This window comes from Bactrocera neohumeralis, chromosome 2 (genome assembly GCF_024586455.1).
Source record: "Bactrocera neohumeralis isolate Rockhampton chromosome 2, APGP_CSIRO_Bneo_wtdbg2-racon-allhic-juicebox.fasta_v2, whole genome shotgun sequence".
Lineage (NCBI taxonomy): Eukaryota > Metazoa > Arthropoda > Insecta > Diptera > Tephritidae > Bactrocera > Bactrocera neohumeralis.
Window position 1 is genome coordinate 60,920,165 of NC_065919.1, and position 23,257 is coordinate 60,943,421.

General features: G+C 36.2%; 1 protein-coding gene across 4 annotated transcripts in view; it reads right to left on the minus strand.

The window, feature by feature from the left end:
• Nucleotides 1-7,659: 7,659 nt before the first annotated feature.
• LOC126768033 (probable muscarinic acetylcholine receptor gar-1) overlaps nt 7,660-23,257 on the minus strand; it is a 132,210-nt gene continuing 116,612 nt past the window's right edge. For 2 of the 4 annotated variants that reach the window (XM_050485894.1, XM_050485892.1), the window contains 3 exons: nt 14,909-15,224; nt 14,411-14,838; nt 7,660-14,351 (listed from right to left, as the gene is read on the minus strand). In XM_050485894.1, coding sequence (XP_050341851.1) covers nt 11,704-14,351; nt 14,411-14,838; nt 14,909-15,027 — 3,195 coding nt within the window. In that variant the 5' untranslated portion in view covers nt 15,028-15,224 and the 3' untranslated portion in view covers nt 7,660-11,703. The remainder of the gene's footprint in view (nt 14,352-14,410; nt 14,839-14,908; nt 15,225-23,257) is intronic. The other 2 variants (XR_007669198.1, XM_050485895.1) reach the window with 2 other exon arrangements.

Genomic DNA, 23,257 nt, shown 5'->3' on the forward strand with positions numbered 1-23,257 from the left:
ATAAATTTTATTCAAATATTGCAGCTGTTAGTATTGTGATTTGAGACTATTTTCGTTTCTGGTTTGGGTATACAATTATGCATATATGTTGACCTCAAGACATTATATCGAAACCTCATAGGTCTACGCAGTTACCGCCTAATAAAAGTGAGCCTGCGTTTGAAAATCTTGCTGAATCCTATGTACCATAAAAGAGTAAAGTAGAATTATCAGAATAAAAATAGGGATAATAAGAGAAAGATATGGGCAAAAAATACTAAGACTTTTTTGCTATTTTTTATGTTGGATTAGTGTCAGTAGTAATCATTAGTATTTAGTATATATTTGTCTTGTCTGAAGTATATAAAATGAATTTAGCGCTTCTGAGATAAGTCAAATTATACAAGAAAGAAGTTCCATTAAATTTTGTGTGTGCAATCAATTTTCTGGTGCCGAAACGTTCAAAATGTCGGGAAAGGCCTTCATTGATAATTTTTTGTCGCAATCACCTGTTTTGAATTGGTACAAATTATTCAAAGAGAGTCGAGAACTTGTTGACGACAAACCACGTCCAGGATGGCCATCAACATAAACTGTTGATCAACATGTCAATAAAATAAAGGAATTGGTGCTTGAGAAACCTATTGCTCTTGGCGAGACATCTTGGATCTATGGCCACGTCCCAGAAACAGATGACCATTCGGTCAAATATCGTAGCAAAGGTGAGCCGAAGACGAAAAACTCACGCATCTCAAGTCAAAAATCAAGGTTATTTTGACAATTTTCTTCGATTATCGAGGTGTGGTGCACTCCGAATTCCTTCCGACTGGCTAAATTGTAACTGCTCCGAGGAAACCGTTTGGAGTAAATTGAAGACATTAAACGTAAATCACTACGTGTATTGAAGGCTATTCTGGAAATTGATTTTAACAACACTTTCGAGGATTGGAAAAAAAGTTGGGACAAGTGAAAAGAGGGACTACTTTGAAGGGGACAGCATAGATTTTGAAGAATAAGATAAGAATTTTAAGATTATGAACAAAGTCTTACTATCTTTTACTTCATAGTAATATAAAACGAGCAAGAGAGTGCAGAAGGCGCAGAAGGAGTAAACTCTGTTGAATCTGCTTCGTGGGTAAAGCGCAAACATGAAATTATTTCCAAAGAGAGATAATAATAATAATGAAAGTAAACGAAATTTGAACTTAGCAAAACTCTTTAGTTAAAAAGTGATCGATGCGAAAGTTACCAGAAGATTCGATGATGTTTCCTATAAACTAATAAAATGTCAGTTGTCGGAACCATAAGCACCTGGAAGATCTTTTAAGTAGTTGGCTCTTGCAAACGGCTAATAACTGGCAATTAGAATCAGTATACATACTTACCCTGGCATACTGGAAATAATTTGCCGTATTCCTGACTTAAGTTATGTAATAAATTATTAAGAATTTTTTTATGATCGCATTTTAGGGCTTTCCTCATGAACGAAACAACTGGAAGCAAAAGACCGATAGATTTTCCTACTACACTACTACCTTTTACATTACATAAGGCGCTAAGACAAAAAGCAGAAGTATCTCTTGAATCCTACAACAAAGAGAGACGCACAAAAAATCATTCAAAGTTCTCCAATGTCAATAAATCGGTGATTTATAGTGAACCAATCATAAACTGAAGAATATATATGGGGTCTACGTATATACTTTAAAGGGACGGTTTTTCAAGAGATGAATCTGATTAGTATTGCATTGTTCCAATATTTCGAACAAGCTTTGGAAAGTTACTCTCCCTGTGCGTCTTTTTCAATATACTCGTATATCAATATGTAATCTTAGCTGAAAGTCACTTAGCTGAAAGTCATCATATTTTTGTGAAAGCTTATGATGCGCATGCCTTAGCTGGGCGAAGGGGTCAAAATTTCTTTGGACAATTTAATTTTTGACTTGGCAGACGAGGAGGTGTAGGTCGAAGTGGCCAAAAAAGTTAGGTAAGGAAATATTGGAAGCATTACTCGATGAATATTGATTTTGATATTGAACAAATGAAGAGTTTAGAGAATCTTTGGAACATCACTCAAAGCAAGGAAATTGGGTACTATATGAATTGAAGCCAAGCGGTATTAAAAAACGAATTTGCATATAAAACGAAGGCGTTTTTGCATCGGATTGGGACTGATGATGGAAAATGAATATATTACGACAACCCTATATGCAAAAAGTCAGCCTATCAACGGCAAGATCGAATATCCATTACGTCAAGGTAATACTTTTTTTGGTGTGCTCAGAATGGCGTGCTGTATTGTGAGCAACTAAAGCTGGGTGAAACTGTTAATGAAGAACGATAGATAGATACGAGGCAATAATTTTCCTTCATGACAACGTTGCAATAATGGTTAAAAACTATATATTTGGAAAGCAGCAGCTGAGAAGTTTTGCCACATCCGCCTTATAGCCCAAGAGCCTTGCTGCTTCTGACTATCATATGTTCCGATCATTGAAGAACTCCTTCACTGGAATCCGGTTCATATCAGAACAGAGCTTCAAAAGTGGCTTTGTTCTTTCTTTTGGAATGAAATCCACAAAATGCTAGAAAAATAAGAAAATGTTGTAGTCTCAGATGGGCAATACTTTGAATGATTCTATGGAATATACATGCTTACTTAAATAAACGTTCACATTTTGGACCAAATATATAGTAAGAAAGGTCTATAAATATACGATTAATATACATATGTGTGGAGAGTTGTTTGTGTTGTTAGTTTTGGCTTTGATAACCCTTCGGCGAAAGTGATAAAAAAAAATAATAATATCATTTGATAAACCTTTCGAGTAAGGTAGTGAGAGACAATTTGTTTTACTTCTTGATAATTTTTGCACTCAGTTGGCAATTTAAATGCAAAAGTTCCCTTTCGAAGAGCATGAAACGCTCTATTAAGCTTTCATTGTGCGTATATTTTCATAGTCACTGAACAGACTTTGTCGATCATTACAGCATCCATTTGTGATACGTTTATTAGACATTAGAGGGTTAAACAGCGTGTTACATGATTTATTATTGTGTTAATATGTATTGTATACGAAAATACGTCATAGGAATGTCGATCGCTATAACTATTTATTATACATATTATATTATAGCTAATATTTATTAGTTATTATTAGCAAATATGTGGTGGTTGTGTGATATGTGGTATAAATGTAAAAACTAATATTATTCTAAACTAATATTTACTCGCCATTTGCGTACTTTATATGAACGTAAGATAGATATTACTTTCTCAATCACAGCTCAGAGGAAATTGATAAATTATTTACTGAGCAATTGAATGCATTCAACAATTCAACTACCGACTGCGGTTCGCAAAGAGGCTTTAGAACACGTGGAAGCTGACAGACGCAAGCGGCTGTGCGGTTTTGCTAATTTTTTTATGCAATTAGCTGGCGGGGCTGTCGTTTGAGTAATACGAGTGTATTATTATAAACAATTTTCTAGGTAACGACAGCTATTAAATGCTGTTGTGACAAAGTAATCAAATAACCTTTTGATTTTATGATATTTGAACGAGTTTAAGCATAACTGTAATTAGAGGACCCTGTTGTTTCTTGTCTGTGTCTTTAGAGTTTGTAATATGTGTATACTAAAAACTCGCTAAATTTGGAAAATGTTATTTCTAGATTGGGGATACCGTGAAAAAATCAGAGGCAGCCAAATATGACGAATAAGGTGGCTGAGCAGTGATTCTCTTTTCCTTCTTTTGGTACGACTATAGCATTGAAATTCTTCATAACCAAAACAGTATCCAAAATGTTGACATCCTTTGCTATCTTTCTGATGCCAACACGACGGTTTTCAAGTTCTATTTGTATATCGAGAACTGGTTATATTAAGTTTGCCATGAAGTTTGTAACACTCAGAAGAAAACGTTGAAGACCATATAAAGGGTGACCCATTTCGAGGTTCCTTACTTTTTTAAGAAAAACACAGAAACTAGAAATTCTTGATATTCGTTATAAAGGGGCTAGATAAAGTTTTGGCTCAATTTTTTTTAGGCACAAAGATATAATGATATATAGATACTAAGTTACACGAAAGTTCGAAATCTCTATAGGAAAATCGCTTTGAACAATTTTTGGTCATAAGATGGGATATACTAAAGACATTATACGTGCAATCTCTTATAACTTGATATTAATTGTTCTTTATTTGTGTACTGGGAAGTGAAAGGATCAAGTGGAATTTGAAATTGAGCTATAAAGGAAATAGCGTGTTGTTGTCCGATTTCGTCCATTTTCGTACTGTGACATAGGAGTAATAGAAGAATTCTACGCGCTAGATTTCGTAAAAATCGGTTTGTTGAATCACGAGATATAAGATTTTTCATCAAAAATTGTAAATTAAACTACAGTTTTATATCTTAATTTAGTGCTTGGTGATGGCACTTTATATGTTTTCGGTTAATGATGATTTGTGGGCGTAACAGTAGTCCAATTACGCCCATCTACGAACTCGTAACTTTTTTTGTACTAAGGAACCTGCGTTTCATCAATATATCTCAATTTTTATTCAAGTTACAGCTTGCACGGATGGACAGACAGTCACCCGGATTTCAACTATTCTCGTCATCCTGATCATTTATAATAGATTGTCAAAAAAGTCTTGCGGTATTTTCGCTAGTTGGCGCTGAAAGCGCGTAGTTCTAGTTTTGTTCGTCGCATCGGGTCATGCTATACCTTTTTGGAAAGCTCATTTCACGCGCTAACACGTGTTTGATTTATTGTCGTTTCTTTTAAGTCGTTCGTGAGTTTAGCGTATATATATATTTTACAGTATATACGATAAAGGCAAAAATGCATCTCAAGCCGCCAATAAAATTTGTGCAGTTTATATACAGTTTCCCTTTCCTCCGCACAACGATGGTTTCAACGTTTTCCTTCTGGTGTAGAGGTGGTCGAAGATGCACCACGCTCCGGAAGGCCTGTCGTCGAAAATTGCGATAAAATCGTTGAATTGGTCGAAAGAGACCGGCATAGTAGCAGCCGTAGCATCGGTCAAGAGCTGGGCATGAGTCATCAAAAACTCATTTCAATTTCAATAAAAAAAAGACTTTTTTTGACAACCCATTATAACCATATATCTATATATGAACAAAACTATTATACTTTGTGAGTTAAGTTCTTCAATGGAAAGCTGTTTTATTTGATGCTTGCTCAAAGAATAGTACTAAGTCTCAATATATATCGCTCAGTGTTATCTATAGGGCAAATAATAGAAAAGCAGATGGAATATGTTCTACAGTCATAATTTACCAGTTTTCTTTAAAGAAAAGGCTGCTTCTTCTTTTCTTCTGATACTGGGAACTTCGGTCAATAACTTTTCTGCAGACGGTTCGCATTTGGTGTCTTTGTAATAATCGTAGTTATGGAAATACTTTCGACTATGTTCCTTTGCTAAGATTACTTAATTGGGTCGCTGTGGAAGACATCAGAATCAAATAGTTAATACACTGTGATAAAAAAGTATCCAGTAATTGTATATAAAATTCAAAGTATTTAATTATTCATCAATATTTATTTTGTCGCCTTCAAAAGAAACCCACAAGATGTAATACACTAATGGGAACGATCTTTCCAGTCCTCGAAACACTTTTCACAAGCACGTTTTGGGATGGCCTTCAGCTGCTTCACCGAGTTTTATTTTATCTCTTCGATCGGCTAAAAACGTGTTCCACGGATCGGCAATTTCAGTTTGATGAACAAGAAAAACTCACACCGAGCCAAATTTGATGAATACGGTGATTGATCGGTGATTCATTGCGTTTTTGGCTTTAAATTTGATCAAAATCGTGGCTCGATGCAATGGTGCAATAAAGTCAAGTAAAATCCATGAATTGTTCCAATTCCTTCCGTTTTCTAGAGATGTTCTCACGCAAACGCCTCAATATTTTGGCGCCCTTGGTTTCGGCTCGTTTTTTCACACCAATCCGATGATTGTCGAACTCATATGTAAATCTATGTCTCATAGCAGTTATAATACTCCATAAATGTGGGATCGAAATTTGCACGATGAAGCGTGTCCAAAGCAACCTATTTACGCGTTTCATATCCAAAATATCCACCAAAACCATTGGAACAGACTCGCCAGATATGTCGAGCTCTCTTGCCATCTCTCTAACACTTGCCTGACGATTTTCAAACACCATATCCTTTACTTTTTAAATAATTTCATCAGTTGAAGAGGTTGAAGGTCGCCTAAAACGAGGCATGTCTTCAACGATCTCTCGACCATCTATGAAGGCTTTGAAACACTCATAGGCTAGTGTTTTGAATCACCGTAAGCCTTTTCCAACATTCGCAAGGATTTCACACCCGAATTTTTTTTAGAAATACAAAATTGGAGACCAATTCCTTGCTTGTTATTTTTATCCATTGTAAATAGCGCAGCGCACCACAGAGGTGTACCGATTTAGGCAACTGCTGTAAAGAAACTGGTTGACAGATCTCGCACATATTTGGCATAGTGATTAAGGACAGCCCTACCAAAAAGATATTTTTGAAATATTATTTACTCGGGGAATTTAATTACAATTTTCGGTTGCTTTTTTGTCACAATGTAGGAGAGTTGTTACTATCTGTTCGGGAGTTTAAAAATAAGATCGGTTAGAAGTTCGTATAAAGGAGTATATTATAATCAGACTCCTCCAATTTGGTATCATATATTTAGACAAATAAATTTGACGCTCCAAGTAAACTTGAAAGTTGTTTTATTATATAACATCATAAGCGGTAATTTCGATAAACAACGGCGCTATCCCTCGATGGTACTGTAGACACCTCGGATGCGCTTGAAAATTGCTTATGGTATAAATTTCATATAAGTTAAACGAGTGAAAAGCGAATCCCTTTGTAATTAAAATGCAAACTCGCTTTTGTTCTAATAATAGTCATCATTAATCATTTATTTAATATTGTAATTATTGTTTTTTGTTACATTTTCCCTTTTCGTATTAAATAAAGGAAATTGAAAAAAAAAAACGAAAAAGATAGAAAATTGGTATTAAGTCTTGCAAGGGATAGAAAAACGAAATTAAAAAAGTATACATACATAAACAAGCAATTTGTCATTAGCATTACGTACAGTGTATGCAAAAAGTAATGGACATTTGTAATTATAATTGTAGGCAGCATTGAATGTTTGTATATATTTACACAAATACATATGAGTATATAAACTTGTTTGTATAAAAGTCTGAAGTAGGTGCATAAATTGCATACAAAGTAATAAAGTATAGAGATATTTCAATCAAGCAACTTAATAAATATGTACAATACGTATATAAGTACAGCTACAGCTATACTGATATTTACTCAGCCTAATATTTTGTGGACATATGCAAGTGGTAAATATTTATGCCATGACTTATGGAAGCTTCCTCATCACTATATTTTTGTTGTTTTGCCGATCATCACTGTCGAATTAACATCGATATTAATTTATGCAGTTTGCTAATGAATATCCGTAGCCTTAATTAGCTAAAGGTGGTGGTTATTAAATGTGGCGTGGCGTTGTAATAATGCGTTTCTGTTTTATATTCACACCCCTTTGATTTTTGTTATTGCCTGAATTTCTTTAATTGTCATTTACTGTTGAAGTAAACATTAAGTTTGATTGTTTTTTTGTTTATTTTTTTTGATTTGTAAATATTTTCCTTTTAATTGATTTCTCTAATAATATTTTTCAATGACTTTGCCATTATTTGTGTTTGCAACAAAAAGCACAGTTGTTGCAAGTTTATGGGAAAGTTATGCTTTCCTGCTTGTACCTTCGGTTTGTGACTTGGCTGTCTTTTATTTTGCACGTACATGTACCGCAAGCAGCGGAAAAATGAGCTTGAAGCTTGAAGTTGATTTTATAGTTTGTTTGCGGATCTCACTTGGCGTATACGTAACTTCTAACAGTGTTACCTAAATACTATGTGTATGCCGCGCTTATCATAAAAATGTCGTGTCAATTGTCAAACTGTCAATTTTAAGTGTTAAAGAAATCAATGCATGTGAAAAAAAAATTATATTCCTAATTGAGAGAGAGGATATTTAGAAGACTAGACTAGTATGCCTCAAAGTTTTGCAAAGCAGTAATTAAACATTATTTAAGCCAGATATTCATAATAAAATGGCAGTAAACTTTCTTTAACTGAACTTTTTAATTGGTTGAGTTTTTTTAAACTAAAATGATTTGTCCAGGCGTAAATATTTTTTGTAGTCTTTGAATACATAATGTTTTTAAAAGTACAATATACTATGGTATTTTTGAAAACTCTAACTGTTAAATTAAAATAATTAAATTAATATTGAATTGACATTTAATTATGTTTTTGAGATTTGTAGTGCGAAATTCTTAAAATACTAAGCAATTTGATATAATTAATATATTTGAAGTTAATTGATTAAAATTCAGAAGTTCTTTTCGTTTGAATTCCATATAATTTGTTATAAATAAAAACATACCAAACGAACATTTGAAATTCGAAAACTTCAAAATTAATGTAATTAAATTCTCTACGGAAGTTAAACGTAAAATAAACAGCCCTGTGCACCAGCCTTCTAATAATTTCTTCACATTTTCCTAAGATAATTTTGGTTACTCAGAACGGTTAAAAAGGTAACCTTGTTTTGGTTTTTATTATTTAAAAGATACGCTTTGCGCTATAGGCTCTTGAAATTTCCAAGAAGATGCAACATTTTTGAGCCAAATTTAGTTTAGCGATGAGGCCCATTACTCTCTCAATGGGTACGTAAACAAGCAAAATTGCCACATAGCAACCTGAAGAGAACCAAAAGCAGCCATTTCAACCAGAATAAACAACGGTTTGGTGTGCTTTGTAAGCCGGTGGAATCATCGTGCATATTTCTTCAAAAATTATGCCGGTGAGAACGTAACCGTCAATGCCGACCGTTATCGCGTTATTATAACCGACTATTTAATGCCTGAAATTGAAGCTCGTGATCTCGGCGACATTTAGTTTCAAGAAGACGGCGCTACTTCTTACACATCGCATCAGTCAATGGATTTATGGAGAGAACACTTCGGTGAGCAGATAATTTTACGTTTTGGGCAGGTCGTTTAACCATTAAGATCGTGTGCTATCACACGTTCGAACGAGTCATCGAAAATTTCACTCAATGAGTGGACCATTTGAGACGTGGCTGGGGCCAACATGTGAATGAGATAATCTGCAAAAAATAAATGCCAAAAACTGTTTTTTCTCATGATAATAAACATTCCCCACTAAATTTTAAGTTTCAGTCTGTAGGAAACTCGATATGGACCACATTTTATATTTTACTTGTTAATATATTGGATTTTGGTTCAAACCAAAGAGAGTCTCTCTTCGTTTCGATTGAAGAACTAAACTTGTATAGGACAAATTACTTGGCGTCGTGTTACTAGTCTTTTTCAGAAGATGAATAAGAAGAATAAGATTCTAGTAAAGAAATAGATGAACTAAGTTTTTTACGATTTTTTTTTTAAGAAAAATGTCCAAGTTTTTGACAAATTGTTTAGGAAAGCCTTTTCGTGTTATTATTTAATGTTGTATATTGAAAATAAGTGTCAAGCAAGTGTAATTATTGCGATCGCTTGTGTGACAGCCAGCCTTCTTTTATTATGTCTGGTCTCGAAAGAGATACCCTAAACCACGTAAGTTTTTGTTTTGAGGCAATCTTGTAGACGTTGTTGCATAAATAAATATTGTTCGAGTGAAAACATAAGTCAACTGCCTTTGAACTAATTATTTGGCAAGATGTAATTAATGTAATTATTGTTGTTCTATAATATTTGTTTTTGTCATATGTTCCATTAATTCAGCTATTCAATATTTAATTACTATTTTCATATATTTTATTATTTGTCATTTACACAGATGTCAGTGTGTGGGTATGTACAGCAATGCTTTAAACTAATAATTTCTGTAACTTAAACTATAACTATATATAGCTAATATTTATTTATATATATATATTTATATTTATATATATGTGTATTTGTATGTGTTTACAATTAATATTATTTATTGTTCCACATAGGCAAGTGTAAGTAAGTAAGATATTTGTATGTGCTTTATTATGCACATATTATTTGTCTTTGACATGCGGATGCACACACACGCATATGTTGAGGGCTACTTATGTCTGTGTATATACATATGTATGTATATAGCTACCAATAGAGGTGTGTGTATGTGTGTGTGATTGGCATGCGTTTAGTTTCTATTTTGTTAAACTAAATTATGTTGCATATGTATGTACTCATATTGATAATTACAAATAACAGTTAATTTATTATTATTATTTATATATGTATATATATATGTATGTATATGTATATGCATGTATGTGTTAACAGTAAGTATACACTTATGTAATTGCATTAAGTCGCACTGTTTGACTGTGTTTAACAACTTTTTTCTTAATTACTTAATTAATAATCAACTAATTATTACTTATTAATTAATTATTTGAGATTTTCTTAAGCAGTAATTAACGTAAAATATGCAGCTCTTTTACTTCAGTAATTATTGTCTAAAATTTGTTAAACATAATTAATTAACATATTTCTTAACGCTGCATATTCCCCTACATACTAATAATTAAGTTATTGTGTTCGCTAGCCACTATTTAAATAAGTTTAATTATATAATATTTTCTTACAATATGCATAATTTCTATTTATTTTCAAAGAATTTTGTATTGTTCCTAACAGTTCAAATACCAAATACTTATTACATATTTTAAAAAATATATTTTCAGCTTAAATTAATATTTTACTTTATTTTTAAACAAATAATTCAAAATCAGCGTGATTTAAGGCCCGCGTACGCCACGCCGTCGGCTTGTCATTAGAAGACCTCAAGCTGCTGACTTGACGCGCGCTTGTTGTGGCCGTCTATAATGCACTAAGGGAACCGTTAAATACACAAATAAGCACACGCGCTCTCACACATACTAAGCTACATAGTTTTTGCAAATAATTTTGTCTTTTTTTACATTATACTTAACCTCACATTCTTCTCATGCGCCCCTGGCAGCGAACAGATAATATTTTGGAGTTGATTTGTTTTGGAAACGCTTTCTTTGTAAATAATATGATTTTAAATATTCGCATATACTTGGCAACGCTATCTACTGGTAGTGCCTAGGGCTCATTAGGGTTCACACCAAAGCAGCGTCACCAAATATATTTTGATTTTTACAATTTTAGACTAACATTACGCTACAAATTAGTAGAAAATTAAAATAAAATATCTTTACTGTGTTTATTCGAAAACAGTTTCTAAAATTATCAACTCAGAACTTTCAAGCTTTGTGACTCTTTGAAAGCGGTTATGTGCTTCAAACATTTTTTCAATGCTCTGCTAGCTTTAAACTCAACTTTATAATGCTCTGAAAACACTATAATAGACTGAAAGCTTTCACGTGCTTAAAGCTTGCATACTTGCATTTTACAAAGTATTATTACGCTCTAAGAGCTTTCAAGTGGTATGTATGTTTTAGACACCTACGCAAGTTTTTGATATGTTTTGAAAGCTTTATAAAGCGCTGAAAGCTTTGTTGTACTCTGTAAGCTGCCTACTTCTCTCACCTTGATACTCTCCGCACAGAAGCTCTCTCCCACTCATACGCTCTAACACATTCGCTCCTCACTACCGCACAGATCAAGCTTTAAGATTTAAGTCATATGAAAATCACCTTTGAGTATGCGCGTAAACGTCTTCTTGAACTGTTGATTCGCGAGCGCATAGCAAAAGGGATTCATCGGACTATTCGCATAGCAAAGAAAGTATGAAAACATATAGAGATGCTCGTTGGTGCAGGGTGGATTGCGGCAGAAGCCCTCCACCAGTGCGAGCACATGATATGGCGTCCAACACGCCACAAAACAGCCAAGTATGAAGGAGATCGTGCGAAACGCTTTGCGTGCACGATTCTCCGACTTTGATTTTTGTCGCCCACCACCAACCAGCAGTGGTATTTTCTTTTTGCTCTTGAAGTGCTTGCCAATCGATTGCATAAAGGCGCGTTTACTCGAATTCCGGCTGGCCGCTTCGCCGCTCGCTTCTCTCTGTGACTTTATGCTCGACGGCTTGTTGTTGGTATTCGAGGTGCTGCTACTGCTGCCGCCGGTGGTGCTGATGCCAGCGCCCGAAACGTAGCCCGTGCAGGTTGTGTTGTCAATTTGTGCAGTGCTTGTTGCTGGCGGCGCCGTCGAATCGGTGCTGCTTGTTGTGGTCTGCCTTGTGTTGACCAACTTATTGTTGGTTTTGGTGGTCACGAATGTTTCGCGTTCATCGATTTTCTCAAGTTGCGCTGGTGGCTCCGTTGTGGTTATGGTTGTTGTTAATTGATTTTGCATGGTGAGCGTCACTGTAGTGGCGGCGGTGGTTGCGTTGCCTTTACTTTTCGTATTCGTCTCTAGCGGACTGGAGCTGCGTCGTATTTCCGTTGAGATCACTTTGTCCTCTATTAACTTGGCATGCTCATTGACGCTTAGTAAACTAATAGCTTCTATGCAGCTTTCGCGACGCACTTTGACGAAATCTTCCATGCCTGTGTAGGAAACAAGAAGGTGTCGTTCAATTTCGACATTATCAAGCTCATTTGGTGGTGTGAAATTTGTGTTACCATTGGGTGGAGCGGGTGGATTGCCGGTTTCAGGTGGGGAAGCACGTCTTTTAATTTTGGGTTTAGGTTGTTGCTGTTGTTGCTGCGCAGCTACAGCCTTTTGCAGCGCCTGTTGCAACAGTTTGGGGTTAGTGACGACTTGGTTGGCACGCTCCTGATTGGTCGGCACTTCCGCACGCATGACAGCAGCGGCTTGTGGTATTGCTTGCCGCAATGAGCAGGTTACGCTGCCATTAGTGGTAGGTGATGCTAGCATTACGGAACTTTCGTCCATAAAACGCAAATCGGAATGATTGGTGAGTAGGTTGTAGGTCATATTTAGTTCGCTGTTACTGCTGTTGCCGCCCAAAGGCCGGTCCGAATAGTCAGAAAGAGGTGTGGGACATTGGAATTGCTCGGGTGGTGGTAGTATGGCTTGTACCAAGCACGGTTGTACCTGGTCACGTGGCACTTCGATAGGCGCGATGTCGACCGGTGAAAGCGGTGATTCAACAAGTAATTTTGTAGCGGTACTGGATCGTGACCGTGGTGGCGTAGATTCCGCTCTGAGCTGCTCATCCAGCTGCCGCTCTGTTTCGACAATTTGTGACAGTGTCGTGCAGGATGTACGTTTAGGTCGTTCGCTACTCGCGCTTGTATGTACACTCACCTCTTCTTTGCTTTGTGTACGTATAAGTACACCGCTGCGTGTTGGATTGGGGGATGTGGCGGTAGCCACTGTGGCCATGGCTTCATTGGACTTGGAATTTATGGAGCATTGGGTTAAATTACCTTTACTACGAGTAGCAATGAGTGCGGCCTGTGCGCCGAAAACCAGGCCGATTGATGAACGCTTGCGGAGATTGGCTAGTTTTTGCTGATTTGCCATTTGCTGTGCTTGATTGACTGAACTCTCCTCGTCCGAATCGAATGCCGGACTGCTGGAGCGTTCACTTTTCTCTGTTTCACCAGATCCACCATCGCGTTTACCATTTTCCATTTTACCTTCTGAAATGCGACGCTGCTCGTTAACGCCATCGCCAGCCGTGCCATTTATAGCTTCGGCTTGTGTAAGTGGGTTCATCTGACCCGAGCCACGTTTTGTCGCACCGCTACAGTTGTTACCATCCTTCGTCGTGTTGCCACCGATCTCTACTTGAGTTTTCAGTATTTTTTCTTCTATAACACCTATACCGGCTGCATGCCCGGCCATACCAGACATTGCGCCTGCACTTAGCGCCACCATCGATTGCATTTTCCGCTGTTTGGCTTCACTACGTTTCTGCATTTCGTAGGCGGTACGATAAATACCACCATACAAGATAAATAGAACTATGAGCGTTGTCCAATAGTAGCCGATAATAAGCGCCGTATTGAAAACCGGATCCTTAAGGAACTGTACAGCACACTGCCCAGGCAGGAGGTCACGCTTGCCGGTAAAGTGTTCCCAACCGAAAATGGAAATGAAAAAGAGCAACGCCGGCACAATCCATGTAATGGTGACCATATAAATCACACGTTTTCTAGTACGCCAACTACGATATTTTGCTGCGATCTTCACCGAACAATAACGATCGATGGTTATAAGCAGCACTGTATACTGTGACGCCAAACAGACCGTGTAGTCCACAGAGAGCCAAAGATCACAAAGCAATGGTCCCAAATCCCAGTAGCCCATCAACACGTATATCGTGTAGAAAGGCATTGAAATGGAACCTGCAAGAGAGGAATATAGTTTCAACTGAATTTTACGCCAAACTCAACCACAAACTTACCGATCAGCACATCCGTGGCGGCCAAAGATGCTATAAAATAATTGCTCGGTTGTCGTATATTCCGATCCACGATGAAGGCAAGCAGTACAAGCACATTACCGCCCACCGTCAAGATGATGCAGATCGATAGACACAGCGCGATCAGTATGCTCTGCCAGAGCGCAAAAGGTGGCAGTACTTGCGAGGGCGTGGGACCGCGTGTAGTCACATTCGTAAAATCTTCCAAGAGGCTATAGTTCAGACTGCGGTTGGTATAGGTTGCCAGCATATCCATATCGATATTAGCATTCCAAATGTTGAGTTCACCGTTCTCGCCAATGAAAGGATGGTACAATTGCGCGGCTTCCAGCAGACGCTTACATTCCGTATGCTCGACGAAGCGATTGAAAATGGATTTGCAAATATTTTCACGCTCCTTTTTCTGTCGCCTGCCGTAGTTTGAAGTTTCGTTACAGGAGTTCAATTAATGTATGTTAAAGTAAGGAATTGCGTACTCACCATTGCGTTATGAAATCCGGCTTGATGGAGTAAATGGGATCCGTTTTATTGCTGGTGCTGCCAATCTCCAGCGTGGACAGTTCAATGTCTGCATATTCATTATGTGTGGGCGTTGTCATTTTGTTCTTCGCTATATGCAACGCCAAAAGATTGTGACCAGTGTGGTCGTTGTATGTTTGGTATTTATAGTCCAGTCACTTTTCGATGTTTGCCAAAAGCTGCACTTAAAGTGATTTTCGGTAGTAACAGTATTAGCACTGTAACCGCAAAGTGCTGGTCAGCAAGGACATCCACTTCGGCATTATGGCTTCGAAATCTGCAATGCAAAAGAACCATCGGTGAATTTTACTACTCAGCTACTCTTGCGTTGCTATGAATTGTGTATTTGTTAAGAATATGGCTTGTGAAAACTAGTATTACCCTTTATTTTAAGTTCACTCACAAATTGTGTTGACAAATTGGTTTTATGTTGCATAATAATTTAATTTGGCTAGCAGATACGACGCAACAAGTAAGCGACAACAGCATGTCAATTTTCAACTGGCGCATGTTACTTATTTGTTGAAATATTCTGCCATAAACTAAATTATTCCACTATGTCTTTGCATATACCATCAGCCTCGAGGCATTGTATACTGATGTATAATATACAAGAATGTCCAGTATTTGTGTCGCATGCCACTATCTGTCAAAATATTTTTATTGTTCCACATGCTCATAAAATGTCTCGTTATGAAATTTATGTAACACCTGATTTTTTCTGAATTTAGATCTCCTGTCATATCTTATAATGATTCGTACTTTTATTTTGTACCTAGATTCACACCTCCTTGCTTCTTAGTAAGATTTAAAGAGTTCATTGTGATTTGATTTTCTGCCACCGTATACTATTTTATAAACTAAAGTATCAGTTGAGAAATTAGAAAAAGCTAAATTCGCATAGTTGTAGTATTATCGACCAGATTTTATCTATTAATTATTATCATGCCACATACTAAGAAATGTTCCCTGGATTTTATTAAGGTACCTCACATACAATCACAAATCATGTTCGGATTGTTCGAAAATGCTATTAATAGTTACATATATGGGCCTAGGTCAAATTTTCGCCCAATTCTATTTTTTTAGGCATAACGATGTACAGTTATAAGTAAAACATGTTCTGTAATTATACCCTGAACAGGGTATATTAAGTTTGTCACGAAGTTTGTAACACCCAGAAGGAAGCGTCGGAGACCCTATAAATTGTATATATAAATCACCAGTATGTTGAGCTGAGTCGATTTAGCCATGTCCGTCTGTCTGTCCGTCCGTCTGTCTGTATATATACGAACTAGTCACTCAGTTTTTAAGATATCGTTTTGAAATTTTGTAAACGTCATTTTCTCTTCAAGAAGCTGTTCATTTGTCGAAACTGGCGATATCGGACCACTATAACATATAGCTGCCATACAAACTGAACGATCGGAATCAAGGGCTTGTATGGAAAAATTTCAAATTTGGCAAGATATATTCAAGAAATTCGGTATAGATTATTTTCTAAGGTAACAATGTAATCTCCGAAGAAATTGTTCAGATCGGCTCACTATAGCATATAACCGCCATATAGTACAAACTGAACGTGCTTGCATGTAAAACTTCCTCATTTAACGAAATATCTTAACGAAATTTGGTATGAGTTATTGTTCGTAAAATAATGTAGTATCGCAAGAAATTGTTCAGATCGGTTACCTATAGCATATAGCTGCCATACAAATTGAACGATCGGAATCAAGGGCTTGTATGGAAAACTTTCGCATTTGACGTGGTATCTTGACGAAATTTGACATGGATTACTACTTAAGGTAATAACATAATCTCCGAAAAAATTGTTCAAATCGGATTACTATAGCATATAGCTTCCATACAAACTGGACACATAGTTACTAAAAGAAATGCACCTGTGTAGAGTATATTAGCTTCGGTACAGCCAAAGTTAACGTTTTTTCTTGTTTTAATTGAGATTACTTAAATATTGACCGGTATATCTAGATTAAAGTCACATGGAAGATCGAGAATGATTATTAGGTACATGGGGGCTCAGGAAAGTATTGACCCCATTCAACTAAGTTTTGCTACACAGAAATACTAATGTCAGGAAAGGATTCTGTCTGAATTTCAATTGTATATCTCACACTTGGACCGATATTTTCTGTCAAAAGTCAACCATAGATACTGGGGTTCACATATTCGGTCCAAAGGGATTGAACAGTTTTGTTTGAATTTGGACAATTTTTGGTCATAAGGTGACATACTTTAATGGAATTATTAGTGCAAAGTTTTAGGCCGCAATATCAATTGCTTCCTGATTTTTATACTGGAAAGAATCAAATGAAATTAAAGTTGGGAAGTAAGCCATTTTTACATTGTGACATAGGAATATGAGACAAATTCCTCGAAATCGTTCGGCCGGGTCCCGAGATATGTGATTTCACCAAAAATAGGCGGTACACGCCCATTGTCTAATTTTTATAGCGGCTCCCATAACGCCTTCCCATACCATCTCGGAGGTAAAATTTATTGCGCTTTTAAGAATTTTCGACAGTACCGTTATATGGGGAGTGGGAGGGGGTATTTTTCGATTTCAAACATTTTCACACTGTCGGTAGGAGTTTACCAGAAGTTCAGTAGTTAGAGGGCGGGGCCACTCCCACTTTTCAAAATATTTTTCCCTACATTTACAGTTCATAACTTATGTAATTTAGTGCTTAGTTATGACACTTTATAGGATTTAGTTATAGGTGATTTGTGGGCGTGGCAAAGGTCAGATTACGCCCATCTACGAACTCGTAATTTTTTTTGTATTTAGAAACTCGCATACCAAGTTTCATCAAGATATCCGAATTTTTGCTCAGTTACAGCTTGTACGGACGAACGGACGGACGAACAGACAGACACTTATCCGGATTTTAACTTTTCTCGTCATCCTGATCATTTATATATCTATATCCTTTATTTATCTCGCTTAGTTTTAGGAGTATAAAAATAATTTTTAGTGAATGAAGGCCATAATAGGTCTTAAAGAAAGTCATAGTAGCTCTGTAAGAGATTGGGTTAGGAAACTAAGTTCCATTTGTTTCGCATATATGAAGAATGCTGTTCGAGTCAGTTCCGGCGTTAGTTGCCGAATATACCGATTAGTATATCTTTGAAGTTTGAAGAAAATCAGACTATATATAAAGTATACATATACATATATGACATACTCATATATAATTTTTACAAACATTTCAGCCAGTGTGCAATCTGTTACGTAAATTTGTGGCTGTTTGTGCTGCTTACATGTTGTTGTTTCATCCTCAACTGTTTTTGTTTATAACTCTTCAAATTCTGACCTCGATAAGTAATAAATGTTAAAACTTTTCCAGGTAAGCTGAGCATGGTGATTTCCTAAGGTTATGTTAATTAACATACCTGATTTACCACAGAGTTCATGTTTACAAGCATGGTGCTATACGTATGACTTTGTACGCACGTATGGACATATACACATACAAATGCAGTCAATTGGCTACTCGCTTAGGGCGCTCAATTTGTTGTGCATGAACAGTTACTGCTACAAGTCGACATCCATCGTTAGTCGAAATTGAGTTGCAGCAAATACTAACAACCTCGCTGTGTTGCAAGAGTGTGAGTTGCAGCAAAATGCACAGCAGCCAACATATGCACCTGTATTCGAAAGCAAATGTTTGGGCGTGTGGTTCAGTTATAATGCAATTTCCAAGTTTTCACTGTGACAGGTAATACTCTTCAGAGACATGGTGCAAAGTGAAAATTATTTGGGTTGCGGTAATGTTCAAACTACATACATACATATATAGAGATACTCTTTAGATACTGACAGCTGAGAGGGTTTTGGAAAAATTCTCACAACCATCGTTTAGGAGTTTACGTTCTTTCCACAGTTCAGTGCAGCCAATATGTTTGAACAGCTGGTTGTAATGTGTTCGATTCGCCACCCTTAAGCACTTGGTTTCTTGAAGACAAATATATTTTATTGAGATAATATTTTCGTATCACTAATTATATAACTGATACAAATATACAAAAAATATATATAAATTCTAAGCAAAAATCCTTGGATTGTATAACAATTTTAAAGCAAGTATTCTGACCCATATTTGTTAAAAAATGTCTTTTGACTGAGTTCTGTAAAAAAAACACACTGTTCACAAAATTCTATATTCGCAATACATACATACATACAAGTTAGTAAATAGTTAGCCGACCGTAGAGAGCTGGGATTTAACATAGTTAGCGACAACCCCTCAAGCAGCACAGCACCGTTAAAAACAATTGCACCTCAGTGCATTACCGGCAAAAGTTGCTGATTTGTAGCTTATCACGCCAAGTGTGATGAATGAAGTTATATCTTAATTCTGCCACCTCTCATCGTTGGTGTTAGTGAAATTACTTTGCACGTGAAATCCCAACACGAAGGTAATAGGATTGACGTACGTAAGTATGTGTTGTTGTGCAAAAACATTGGAAACATTGCAATTCACTACTGGCCAAATTGACGATTGGCGTTGGCGGCTGATGACTGATGGCTGCCGGTTGATGAGCAAATCTGTTGCTTCACTTGTGCCTCACTCTAGTATGCTGGTAATGCAATTGCAAAGGAAATTGCAATGCTTACTGATGCAAGGCAAATAAATGTTTGTGGAAGTGAGCAATAATTTCTTTTACCATACCACCACAATTACATACACAAGTGTGAGCATTTAAAATTCAATTTTGTTTGAGAAAATCTAATTGTGATTTCTCGGAAAATTACTGCAGTAGAATTCTCCTTTGGGTTACCGAAAAGTTACACTCTGCTTTATTGTCTCTTCCACTCACCTTCACCTTGTGTTCAAGTTCTTAGTGAAATGGAGTTAAATCAGAGAAAATCAATTATATTTTCGGCATTTCACTTCGGAAATCACTAAAGCGGAATAATCGATTTGTGGTGGAAAATGTAATTGACATTCTCCTTGGCAAGAAGGAGCAAATTCAGTGGATTTATATTTTGAGTCAATTAAAGACATTAAACGTGAATCGCTACGCGCATTGAAAACAATTCCGGAATTAAATTAATTTTCAAACCTCCTCTTCATTCCGGTCAGAATAGTGGGATTCTATAAGTTATTACGAAAGTTTCTGCATAATCCTCAAATTGAACTGAATCTAAAATTTGCATTAAACTAGTCAACAAGCATCGGATAGCAGAGTAAAAACGAGTTAAAACCAAACCGGGCCAAGGCCACTCAAAAATCAAGGAAATGCTCATTGGTTTTTTCGATATTCGCGGTTTGGCGCATCAAGAATTTGTTCCGGAGGGACAGACGGTCAATGAGAAGTTCTGTTTGGCCGCATCGAAGGCAGTAAGAACATACGTCGAAAACGGCCGGAAATGTGGAAAAACCTTTCATGGATTTTTCACGGCAATAATGCACCATCGCATCAAGCCACGATTGTGACGAAATTTAAAGCCGAAAACGCAATAAATACCATTGATCAACCACCGTATTCAACAGGTTTGGCTCGGTGTGATTTTTTCTTATTCCCCAAACTGGAATTTCCGCTGCGTTGCACCCGTTTTCAGTGATCCAGCAATTGTATACTATTTTTACTTTTCAAACTGAATTAAAATCCAATTTTATCAAATTTTTTTTCTAGTTTAGTTGAGCTTAGTTTTTTCTTAAATTAGTTTAGTTTAGTGTTACGTATATATTTATAAATGGTCAGGATGACAAGACGAGCTGAATTCTAAGCTGGTTTCTGTTCGTTCATCTATTATAATATAATGAAACTAGGTATACGTGTTATTTGGCACCCAATAGGGATTGGTATTGGAATTGGGCGAAATCGTTCAATTCCCACAAAATGTCGTTAATCGAAATTTTGGAACCCAAGTTCCAATTACGAAAACAACGTTCAATCTGTGAGGAATATTAGTAAAATTTGGATAAGTGACATGGTTATGAAATGTTCGATTAACCCGAACTTAATCTTTGCTATCAAAACCTATTCTAAATTGTACTCTGAATTGACGTGAAGGATGTTAATTTGAGAACAGATGGTCGTAAGAGTAATTCTTGTGTCAACAATTTAAATTTAAAGTACCCTAGAGCTGTAAGAACTTCAATTCACTCATTAATAATATATCATTAACGAAATATTTACGATTTTTACCATTTGCATATAAAAAAAATTTCTTTTTGAATATTATTCATTAAGGTGCAATACTCCTTATCGGCAATTGGGTGATATTTCTTTTATATAGTAAATACAAGAAGCATGTTAGTTGGCATAATAAATTCGTTGAAATTATTCCAATGTCATATGAGCGCTCAGAAGAATACTCTTCCATCATGTCATGAAATTTGATAATGAAAATAACATTTTTTTTAATTTGTAGAAAAATGTAATTATAATTCACCCCTTGCCTACAGGTTTTTTTCCCTGTCACTTCGACTAACATTTCATTATATAACAGCCAATTAAAAATTTTTAAGCATATTTGCATCACCTCTTCGTGCAAATAGCGGTTAACCACACAGAAAAATCTAGCTAAAACCACACAATAATATCGGACAAAGTTAACGGTAAATCATGAAAAAATATTTAAAGTAATACAAAACCGTGCGAAATTGTTGAAAAGTGACAAATTAATTAAAACCGGATTTTCACACCTTTTCCCTGTAATGGCGAGCAAAAAACAGGCAGAAAAGTCCTACAGTTGATCAATATTGACATTTCTTCATTTTCTATGCTCATAAAAATGTAAAATGAAATAAATTCACATTCCGACTTATTTACACGACAAATATGCCGTGGCTTTTACGCACACAAGCAAGGGTATGGATAGCTGTGTAACGGTATATTAGCATTTATATCATATCATGAAAATGCAAACAAGGAATTTTTGAACAAAAAATAGAACCTTTTTTATATAGAGAGTTCCTGATGCATATGCCCAAGTACTGATTTCAATAACAAAACGCCGCAAAGTATAACAAGTAAGGAAGGGCTAAGTAAAACGTGTAAAACGTGAGGAACGAAATCCAGGCAATTCTATATATACATTTACTATATACAAGGTCTGTCGCAAAAGAAACAGAACTTTTTAAATATAACTCCTTCTGGTGGCGCCACCTATTGGTGGGTATATGTAATAAAAAGTTTGATCTTTTGTTGACATTTCGTAAAAATTGTAAGACATTTGGATAACTACAATCGATGTTATCGATCAAAAAGTGACAGCAGCTTTTGGTCATCGGTCGTAAAACGCAAAGAGCAAATATTAAATTTTGTTTTAAACTTGGGAAAACGTTTACTGAAACATTTCAAATGATGAAAAAAGTTTATGGTGATCAGTGCCTATCCCGTAGTAATGTGCATGAGTGGTTTAAGCGACTCCAAGAAGGTCGAGAGGACCTCTCTGACGATCAGAAGTCGGTCGTCTTCAGAAGTCAAAAATAAAGACAACGCTGATTTGTTTTACGATTCCGAAGGTATTGTACACCGAGAGCTCGTCCCACCTGGCCAAATGATTAATGCCGTGTTTTACCTTGGTGTTATGAATCGTCTTTTGTCACGCATTCGTCGTGCTCGACCACAATACCGTGAGGCAGAGTCCTGGCGCCTGTTGTACGATAATGCGCCGTGTCATCGGTCGACGCTTGTCACTGATTTTTTGACAAAAAACTCCATATTAACCATTAATCACTCACCCTACTCACCTGATCTGGCACCCTGTGATTTTTACCTATTTGGAAAACTTCATTTGCCCATGAAAGGACACTGGTTTCAGGACATTTCAGCTATCCAAAAGGCGACGACCGATATTCTCAAGAGCATTCCGAAAAATGACCTTAAACACTCATTTGAAATGTTAATTGACCGGGCTAAACGCTGTGTCGAAGCACAAGGAAACTACTTTGAATAAAAGAATATAACTTTTGAAAAATATAAATTTTTTGTTGTTTTTTAAACAGTCCTTGTATAACTCCTATACTGAGAGACTCATTAGGTTTGCTAGGTAAATGAAAAGCATTATATGTGGTATATACCAGTTGGAGTAGTATCGACCAGATTTTATCTATTTTTCCCAATACCACATACTATTAACATGTCACATAGTAAAATACTAATCATATAAAGTAAAATCAGTCGGATGTTCGAAAATCCTGACGTTAGGTATATGGGGAGTCAGTCAAGTTTTCGCTCAAATTTATCTTCTTTAGGCACAAAGATATCATGAATACACTGTTATGAGTAAAACATGCTAGCTCATTGTCATTGAGATAACTAAAATATTGGCCG